Source organism: Etheostoma cragini, chromosome 8, assembly GCF_013103735.1.
Source record: "Etheostoma cragini isolate CJK2018 chromosome 8, CSU_Ecrag_1.0, whole genome shotgun sequence".
NCBI lineage: Eukaryota > Metazoa > Chordata > Actinopteri > Perciformes > Percidae > Etheostoma > Etheostoma cragini.
The window spans coordinates 10,825,692-10,836,273 of record NC_048414.1 but is presented as its reverse complement, the minus strand read 5'-3'; the positions used below and the strand labels follow the sequence as shown (position 1 = coordinate 10,836,273).

The 10,582-nt window shown below is 42.3% G+C and overlaps 1 protein-coding gene across 1 annotated transcript in view; it reads left to right on the top strand.

The window, feature by feature from the left end:
- The window catches only part of tmem266 (transmembrane protein 266), a 24,430-nt gene extending 14,089 nt beyond the window's left edge, over nt 1-10,341 (top strand). The window contains exons 4-11 of the mRNA XM_034879288.1: nt 2,686-2,840; nt 4,696-4,769; nt 5,795-5,851; nt 5,992-6,130; nt 6,756-6,871; nt 7,438-7,630; nt 9,206-9,268; nt 9,362-10,341. Of these exons, the coding sequence (XP_034735179.1) occupies nt 2,686-2,840; nt 4,696-4,769; nt 5,795-5,851; nt 5,992-6,130; nt 6,756-6,871; nt 7,438-7,630; nt 9,206-9,268; nt 9,362-9,999 (1,435 nt within the window). The 3' untranslated portion in view covers nt 10,000-10,341. The remainder of the gene's footprint in view (nt 1-2,685; nt 2,841-4,695; nt 4,770-5,794; nt 5,852-5,991; nt 6,131-6,755; nt 6,872-7,437; nt 7,631-9,205; nt 9,269-9,361) is intronic.
- Nucleotides 10,342-10,582: the final 241 nt, after the last annotated feature.

The following is a 10,582-nucleotide window of genomic DNA, read 5'->3' as shown; positions in this document are numbered from 1 at the left end:
AATGATAACCCCTCATTGTACAAGTACAGTTGGTAACACTTGCACCAGATAGTCAGTAAGTAAACTGTGATAGATTTTTAAAGTAGACATAATTTTTACGTTCTATTTGTATTCTCTTCCACATGTCAAACAGCTAGTCGCTCAGTCAATGCACACAATAATTATCAGCAACTCTTTTGACAATTGATTGTTTGTAATGTTTTTCTAAAATATCAGGATTTGCTACTTATCTTTGTCTCATATCATAGTAAAGGGAACATCTTTGTGTTTTGGATGAATCTGGACATGTCATCAACAGTTTTGCTATTTTCTGACAATTTATAGACTAAACAATTAGTTAATTCAGAAAATAATCCTTGGTTGCAGACCTACTTTAAAACAAGTTTAGCTAATTCAAACAATATTGCTGTGTTTACAAATCACAGCATATAATAAAGTTTTGTACCGTTGTAATTTTGGCCCATTAAAACACGATTTATAATAGTTCGCAGTTATCCTTTAATTCAATCTGCATCTTTCTCTGTTCTTTCTTTCTCATTTTTCCTTCTCCGACTCCCCCTCCTTCCTCCCTGGCGCTCTCTCCAGTTCCCTTTTGGATGAGTCCCAATGCCTTTGAACCGGCTGCACCACCGTTTCCTCTCTCAGTGTTTGCCTCCTTCATTCTGAGCTAAACCAAGAGGAGAGTAGAATAAATTGCATCTTCTTTTGTCCTCTGACAGACATTGCTCAAGGCTTTCCTCCTATGGGGACAGGTGACAACGGATAGCTGCTATTTTCATAGAAACATACTGCCTTTCTCAGTGTTGCCTCAGAGACAAGAGAAGGACAGCAACCCCCACACATCTTCCCTTTCTGTACATCTGAGTAGCGTGTGCGTGCAATGCAGAGCTATGACAGGAAGGGAAAGCCTGGTGTGCCTCCTGGAGATTTGTCATTATTTATTGATTGTGAATCCGCAGGAGTGTCAATCAGTCACAGTCTCTGATTGGTGGAACCTAAATGGGGAGAGAAGGGATGGATTTAAGGCAGGTCTGACACTTATGTCTTCAGACACAATGTACCTGGACAAGGAGCAAGAACACAAGGGACACCGGGACACTTCAAACTAATGTGAAATAAATTAGCAATGTGGAGGATGGTATATGAAGCGGAATCTGCTTAACCAGTATAGGAATGACAAACTCTGGGATCAGGAATTTTAAGTGTCACTAACCCAAGTTCCTCCCTCATTCCTTCACTCTGATGTTCTCTTAGCAACCAGCCAGAAGGGTGAGACTACACCATCCAAATGGTGCACATGCAGCTCCACTGTCGTGCCTGCAGAGCGACATCATGCAGTCAGCCAGCCAGTTAGCTATAATAATAATAATAATTTGTTTATTAGTCCACAATGGGGAAATTACTGCACTACACTCTGTGTACACACTTTTTGTTAGTACTCAAACACAGGCCTGAAATACACACAACATGCTAAGGACCTATACATGCACTATACATGGAGAGATGTCAGAGTGAGTGGGCTGCCAGCTGAACCAGCGCCCTGAGCGGTCAGGGGGGTACGGTGCCTTGCTCAAGGGCACCTGGCAGTGCCCAGGAGGTGAACTGGCATCTCTCCAGCCACCAATCCACGCTCCCAACTTTTTGGGTCCATACGGGGATTTGAACCAGTGACCCTCCGGTTCCCAACCCAACTCCCTATGGACTGAGCTACTGCCACCCTGGACTGAGCTACTGCCACCCAAAATCACTGCCGCCCAACAGCTAGTCAGTTGTCCAGAGCCAGCGAGCTAACTACCAGCCAGGTTGTCAGCAAAACAGTCGCCCAGCTGGGCATTCTGCCAGTAAGTCAACTATTTTGTCACCCAGAGACCTGTCCTCTCTCCCTGTGGAGCAGCCGGGAGGGGAATTAATCCCAGAGAGACTATAAACTAACTCTAATCTTTCCAGAAACATACTTAATTGACTGTAAGATTATAGATGTGTAATATGTCTAAACAAATATAGAGAATATAAGACTGAGTTGGGTATCACCTCCTCTATAGATCTATCTATTAGTGCTCCACATACAAGCATGTTCTGATTAGACAAAAACTAGTTCTTTAATGCTTGAATGTGGATTACAACAGACGTCATGTAATCTGTTTCCAAAAATAGGAAAACACAAGCCAATGGCTGGTATAGTAACTAGACTGCACTGCTTGATGATGCACAAAAGAGGAGATTTAATAGGAAGAGGAAGGTTGCAGAAAAGGCCAGAAAAAAGGGTTTTATGAGGAGATTAGGAAAGGGGGGGAAGGAAGCAATAACACATTAATTCATGAACAGAATCACTTCATATTTATGTATCATCTCAGTGACAGCAGAACATACATTTATGCTTGGCATTGAATTTAATAGCATAAATTAATTTCAGCATGCATGCTCTGAATTTGTATGCAGATAAGTGCCCTTTGCTGGAAAATACTTCGAAAAATGTTGACTGATAGAAAATGGAGCAAGTCAAGGTTGAATACATCTCACAATTTGTGTATCTTGATGTTTTATTGATTTGACCTTGCTTGCTGCCTGTAAGATCTGGACTATGTACCAGTGTTGCATTTTATATCAACAACGCAACAAGACCCACCATTTATCTTTCCCCCCTTAAGCTCTTCTAAACACCTTTTCTCCCCCTCTCCCGGTCAGGTCGAACTGGCTGAAGCCATGCTGTGGGCGAAGAGCAGCGCTGTGGCAGGTCTGTCTGCTGTCAGCGGGCTTCAACTGTTTCCTGGTGGCCTGTGTGATTCTGGTGGTTGTGCTGCTGACGCTGGAGCTGCTCATAGACACCAAGCTGTTACAGTGTGAGTGGTAGAAACCAAGACAGTGAGACATCGCCTGAGATTATCATAATAACAAGGATGTGGATGTTTGAGGACATGATACTGGGGTGGTGGTTTGTTACACACATTGTTTATGGTCCTGGCATTAGCTTTCTTGGAGAGGTAGAAAAGTGGACTTCTTAGCACAATTTTAACAATGTTAACCTTTTTAAGTTTACTTATGAATTGCTTTACAAAGGCATTGGGTTTATGCATGGGCTTGAGATCTATGACAGAGGAGTAAGTTCACAAGAACTTAAATAGAACACAAACTAAGAAGCAGATAGATTGTGTATTCTTTCTCTTGTTAGACTGAGCTGTAGTTTGTATGGAAGGGTATCTGGCCAGATATGTAAATAGAGGTGGTCCTTAAGCTATAAAGCAAAGAATGAAAAAAAGAAAAACATTAAATCATTTTCTCACAGTGTGACAAACGTATGTTGTGGAGAAACAAATTTAACAGGGGAAGGTGTTTGTTTTATTAAGGATAAAAACCTGGCGATATAACTTAGAAAACAGCTCAATATACTGTCATTACACAATTAACAGTGTTAGATTGAACACGAGCATATTACAGCAACATAGTAGTAAGTAACAATTAATATATAGTTTACTTACCAGAGCTACAGACCAAGAAATTACGCCTAGATTTAAGCCAAATGACTTGGACTTTTGATCATCAAACAATTGAATTTAGGCATAAGGTTGCTAGGATTGATTAAATAATTGGACTGTGAGATTTCTTTGAAGGCAGGGAAACAACATAGTTAAAAAAAATGAGTCAGTTCTGCTATGCAGATGACATGGTTTTCATTTTTAAAATGACCCTGACGATGACAGTCCCATCTATCAACACAATATATTAATTTACTGCAACTTATAATAGTATTAGCGGTCTGTGAATGTGCTATATTCGTACCTAATGGTTACATAAATGTATTTTTGTAAGACAATTCAGGACAGTTTTTGGACCTGCCAGAACAGAATAGATGTACAACATGTATGTGAGCATGTGCAGATATGTCTACTGTACAATGACTCTGTCACTAATAACCCATCCTGGGACCTGAGGCTCTGATCCATCATGGTCTGGGGAATGTAATCCTTCAATTATTATTTCACAGTTAACACAAAAATGTCAAGTGATCAACATACCCATGTCACCCTGGGAACAACTTAATCTTCATCATCTGGCATGGTGGAGACATCCTCATTTATCATAAGTGAAAGGTAGAGGGTCATACCTGTTTGATGTCACGGGGCTGAGTAAAGAACACACATGGCGGAGATCTCGCTTTCGCAGTGTCCAAATGCACTTACATCTTTACTATTCCTCTGGGACTGACTGACTAGACTGGGCAGACAAAGGAAAAGTAAGACAAATACGTGAAGGGAGATTAGCGGACAAAGAAATCAGGCAATACAGAGTTGGCTGGTGGATGAGTGTGGGGAGGACTTGAGGAAGATGAATGGACTGATAGACAGACCACTGAACACGGCAAACAAAGACAGATGGGAGGGAAAGGTGGTGCATGAAGAGAAATGCATCAGCTGACAGCCGGGTGCTGTTGTAGGCTGTTTACACTTAGCCTGATGAATAGATAGGAAGATACCGACACATTCATGTACACTTATGTTGAATTCACATTTATGATGTTGTTACATCTCTGTCTGTTCATTTATGTATTTGTGTGCATGAATGTGCTCACACAACTTTACTGCACTTTGTCAGTGTTACATGGCGGGTAACAAAAAAACACATTTTTACAACTTCATGTTACAGAAACTGTCCTTTAAAATTGTTATTTTTTACAGTTATTCTGTTTTATTCCTACAGTTAATAATGCATTCCAGTTTGCCAGCATCATCCACTGGATCAGCCTAGCGATTCTCTCTGTGTTCTTCACTGAGGTGAGTCTCCATCTTTTTAATGCTCAACACAAAAACAGTCTCACTTCCAGCTGATGTACCAGGCTGTCAATAAATGCTATATTGTGCAGTATGTGTGGCCAGTGAAGTACACCTATAGATCCTCGTAACGATACTAATAAAACCAGTAAACAACCAGTGTTCTCTGTCACAGCTTGATTAGATTCGTATTAGTAGGGTTGAACTTGTGTACAGCTCTGTTAAAAGTGTTCCTAACAAAAGTGACCATGAAATCCCACAACAAAAATCTACATCAGTACATTGGAGAAAGATCAACGTGTGTGACGACTGTTTTTAAAGCTGGCACAGTCGGTCCCTCTCGGGTTATTCAATTGATCCGCAGATAAAATGCAGATAGAGCTTTTTTTTTGCTGCTAGTTTTAAATAATTCTGAGGCCTCAGGTGTGCTGTATTGATTACCATTTTCTTTACAGCCGGCCACATTTGTCTTAGTTCCCTACACTTGACCACCGCAATGCTAACTTTTGTAGAGTTAGATCTTTACTTATCAATAAAAGTACCCCCCCCCCCCCCCCCCCCCCCCCCCCCCCCCCCCCCTGTAATAAACTGAAGAAGTAGCAATAGCAGGGAGGCTGGTTTCAGTTCCAGTGCAACCCTGAATTTCTGAAATAGCCTAAAGATGGGGCTAGGAGATGGCAGAGGAGGAACACAGACAAAGGGAGAGTTGTTTGCTCTCTGCTGCGTCAGCAGAAGGAGCTAATTGCGCTGTCTCTAATTGTTTGGAGAAAATCCTATCGCACCGGTCTGATGGTTTATTATTATGATGTCATTGATAAATTACCAGTGGAGAGATGAAAGAAATGTGAAACGCAACTGCATATGCCATTTACTAGGTTGGGTTCATTATTGGCCGTGTGGTAATAAAAATGGTGCGCTCAGCCTCCATCATCAAGTCTCACTCTGTTTAGTTGTCATTGTTTTCTCCCCATCTCACCCAGTGTGTAACCTCCTCTCTGTGTCCATCTCTGTCCCTCGGTCTGTCTCAGACGGTGTTCAGGATCGTGGTGTTGGGGATATGGGACTACATAGAGAACAAAGTAGAGGTAAGCTCCCATGGGTCCCATTAGGCCTGTTATTTGGGGCCCCTTTCACTGCAGTGTCATTCCCTCAATGTCATACCACTGTGAAAGCTACAGACAACACAGTAGGGGTGTGTGTGTGTGTGTGGGGGATTGTTTCTCAGGTGTTTGATGGAGCGGTCATCGTCCTTTCTCTGGCCCCCATGGTGGCCTCCACAGTGGCCAACGGCCCCAGCAGCCCCTGGGACGCTATCGGTCTCATCATCACACTGCGCATCTGGAGGGTCAAGAGGATCATTGATGGTGAGGCTGGGGGCTGATGTCCTCTGCATCCTGTCCTTTACAGTCAGGTCACAGTGTTAGATACTGCGGTGTGCTCTTTGCAGTATCGGCTACATTCAATCTTCAGGTTGATTCTTCTATATTTGTTACATCTGTCCTAACACACCTGTGGGTTAAAGCTCAAACAACAGCTGCTACATGCAAATTGTTTTATCATATGCATGTGCATACAGAGTATTATATTTTTCGGGAAGAATGTTTTGTTTAACGGTATGGCTCCCCCTTGTGGTTTTTGAATATAGTACAGAATGTATAAAACAATACAACACCACTAATGGCTAAAAGCTTACCATAAAATGAGCACCTTTCCTGACACATCCTCAACAAAAACTGAACATGACTGAAATTGCACAAGGGTAACATCGTTTGTAGCATCTATTGTGCTGTTATTTTTGACCCATTGTGTGTACAGTATTGTAGTCCTTTGTCATGTTCCAGTGAATATGGAGAATATGGACACTTTCCTCCTAACAATCTACAAGATCCACTAAGTCAGTGTAGTGTTCAGTTGAAATTAAGATCAGCAGACATAAGATGAACTGTTCTTTTGTAAGAAAATAGGCTATAATATGCCCGATTGTTTTAGCCTTTGTGTTACAAGTGAAGGTGGAGATGGAGCTCGAGATCCAGCAGTATGAGAAGGCCAAGGCGGTGAGGGAGGAACAACTTGACCGTCTCACCCAGATCTGCCAGGAACAGGCAGTATGTCTTCTTATATCACTCCCATCTCTCACCTACTCACAGTCTACAATTTATAGCTGCATGGAACCAGCAGAGGGAAGCAAAGCGCTATGCAAGAACAAAACATCACACTCAAAAGACATTAAAGATGCATACAAAATTGATCGCACATTATCACTAGATAATACTTTTACAGAACTCTTGGGGATATCAGATAGCCAGCACTGTGCATTATCTCAAAGCAATCTCTTGACTACTTCCTAATTTAATAATAATAGTTCTAACACACTTTGTAAGTCATATTAGTGTGGGTGGACGCGTGTAGCTGCAAGTGCATCCACTGAGTGCTCTGTATTTCTCAGATGTCAGCCCAGAGAAGGCGCGTCTACTGTATGCCCAAGAGTTAGAGAAGTCCAACTGTTAGAAAGTTGGAAATGTGCAGTTTGGTATATGCTCACTCTACTGTATATAGGAGAAATAGGAGCGAGTGAAATATACTGTATGTTGTTCGTGTTAAACAGTCTTTTAAAATTCAATGCGTGTTTACTTTGAAGAGATTTGTCCAGTAATCCGATTTGTCCTTTCAGTTTGAAATCCGGCAGCTGAGGGCCCACCTGGCCCAGCAGGACTTGGATCTGGTAGCAGAGCGTGATGCAGCCATGCAGATCCACCACATGTGGGGTAAACAGAGCAGCAGTTTCCAGGAGGTGGACGGACTAGCCCCTGGGGCCTCTGAGCATCACGGGCCGGCTGAAGCTAGAGAGCCCGGGGGACCTGCAGGTAACTGTCTGGAACACCCAACTTCATTGTGTTACATGCTATCAAAGACCTCTGTGCGCACAAGGGGGGGCTTATCAAATGGTACCTCATGTCCACCAAGTGGGTGGTTAAATGCAGACACTCCCTCAGTGCCTTGGGCCTTTCACGGTAAGAGATGGCTGAAATGTTAGAGAAGTTAGCTTATGTTGGAAGGTTGGGGGATTGAAATTCTGTGGACATTTTTGAAAAATTAAACAAAAAAATCGTCCTCATCCTAAGTAGGCTAGTCTAAGAAAACATAAGCACGTCTCTGCAAATACTACAAATGTAAAACAACCCCTCGCTCTGAAACTCCATGTTGGAGGGTAGGGCAGTGAATCAATAATTTGTGTCCTCCTTTCAAAAACATTCGTCTCACAATCCACATCAAAATTCTCGTGCCACACCTCAATGGACTATAAACCTTTCATGCAGTGACAGGTCGTAACTTACAGGACTTACAGAGCAACAAGGCACTGTCAGTGCAGGTGATGTCAGGGCTCAAAATACTAAAACCTTTCCTTTATCAAAGTTATAAATTATAGCGCAACCTGCCATAAATCTCAGCTACGGTGTTTCTAGTCAGACATCCTTTTAACTAGGGCTGCTCTTCTCATATACTCATGTGGTATTGATCATCTGGAGATGGTCCCTGTCCCAGTAAAGGCTGAACAATGCGGGCCCTCCTGGGACGGCCATTAAATGAATATGTGAAACCAAACATAAATAAATATAAGCCATCTAATATTCCTGTGGGACCTTGGATAGCACTTAAAATAAACCCTTAAATTGATGTTGAATGTATGAGAAGTGTTGCTTATCAATGCAATTGTTGACTGATCTATTCATAAACCATTATTTAGTTGCTTATCAAGCAAAAAATAGAAATGTTCTCAATTTATCTTCTATAATATAAAAGATTTCTGCTTTATATGATTGTAAAATTAATACATCAGGGTTTTGGACTGTTGGTCAGACAAAACAAGCAATTTGAATCATATTTTGAACAAAAAATAATATATCCTTATACTTGAGTACCATGAACTTTCTATGGCAACTTTTACTTGACTTACTTTAAGTCCCCCTATTTAGCATTTGTAAGCCGTATGTAAACATGTAATACATGATTCATAACACTATAAATTGAAGTTGCATGCATATGTAAGACATTATTATTATAGTATGTGTAAGCAATTACAACTTCATATGAAGATATTTTATGATTCTACAACCATCTTTTAATATATTATCATTCATTATCTGTTTATACATCAGCCTCCACTTATGGGTGGAAGGAGATACAGTTATTTAACACATCTACTCACAAATACAGTATATTGTGTTATAAGCCATTTACTAAATGGCTTAGGATTAATATTGCCGCTTTCTATTGTCTAACCATGTATATTGTTATATAATTGCATGAATTGAACATAATTGAAAAAGTGACACATTGGACTGAAACCCTACCTGTGATTAACTTCTAAATCAACACCAGATTCACTTTTATTGTGTCTGAGATAACTTACAATAAATGACCCTTTTTATCCACATCAGATCACCACGGTCAAGACGACATGAACAACTACATTAGCCAGTACTACAGTGAGCCAAGCAGCGGTGAGTGACAACATGATCCTGCTCCACTCTTTTCCACAGCCATGTAGCCCCACAATATTTCACGGCCCTGTACATTATGTGTTGTTCTTGTAGATATGGGGATCCCAGACCCTGCACGTGTCATCACCACAGCAGCCATAGACGTGCACCTGCCGAACAACCCCAGCCAGCTTCCCCCCTCTCTGGTGAGTGCAGACGCAGTACCATCCAGTCGCTTGCAGCGCACGGGCAGCTCGGTTAGCGAAGCCTCCACCACCACAGTGTCCCACAGCAGCTTCAGCGCCCGCCAGCACAGCATCAGCAGCCACACTCTGGGCTCCACCACAGATTGTAGCTCCACAGTGCGCGAAGCCTCCACTTCCACAGATTACAGTGACCAACGCTGCTACCCTCCACCCTACAGCAGCCCTCTAGCCCTGGGCACTCAGCCGCGAGGGAGCCCCAGCGCTATGATGCAGGAGCTGCTCTCCTCTCTAACCGAGAACTCCTGTCTCACCCAGAAGGGCCTGGACCCTGTCAACCTTAAACCACCCAGCCTGACAGGTTCCACCAAAACCAGTCCTGAGATGGAGCATAGGGTCAACATCTACAACAAGAGGAACCAAGAGAGCAGAGTGGGGCTGCACTCCAAGCCTCTCATCCATCTGCAGGGCAACGAGCCTCTTCTAGAGGAGAAGTATAGGATGATGGAGTCAGTAGACGGCCCTGTCAACCGTCTGTCAGAGACATAAGACTCTGCCTGACATGTGGACCTTCAATAAACTCGCTCTTCAGATCAACTGCAAAAATTAACACTTGACTAAACTCCTGTGTAGTTGGGAGTCACTGGCATATAAACAGTATGTTTTTATGTCATCCTTTTTGTACTGTTGGGACGGAGAGGATGAACTTGCCAGAGCAGCACAAACTGAGGTGATCAAAGAGTGGAGGAGGCAGATTTGTTATCAGGCACCACTTATCAGGAATTCTCAATTCACCCACAAAAACACTTTTGGAGTTTTATGAAAAACAATACCAAAATAAACCAGCATTTGGGCTCAAGCCCAACGTTTTCGACTGGTCTGTGCCGAAAAGAAATCTGGCTTTTGATATGTTGAGTTTTGGTTTGATTTCAAGGAAGTGAAACCAGTCAAGGGATGGTGCTGAGGGCTTATTTCCTCTGATACACTTTATAGGAATTGGAGATGCTGAAGAAATGAGAGAATGTATTGGAGTGTCACAAACTGTGAATCATCCCCTACAAACTAGAAGGCATGGACTTATGTGTAGGTGTATCAGCTGTTTCAATGGTCAGTCTAGTCTCCAAACAGTCCT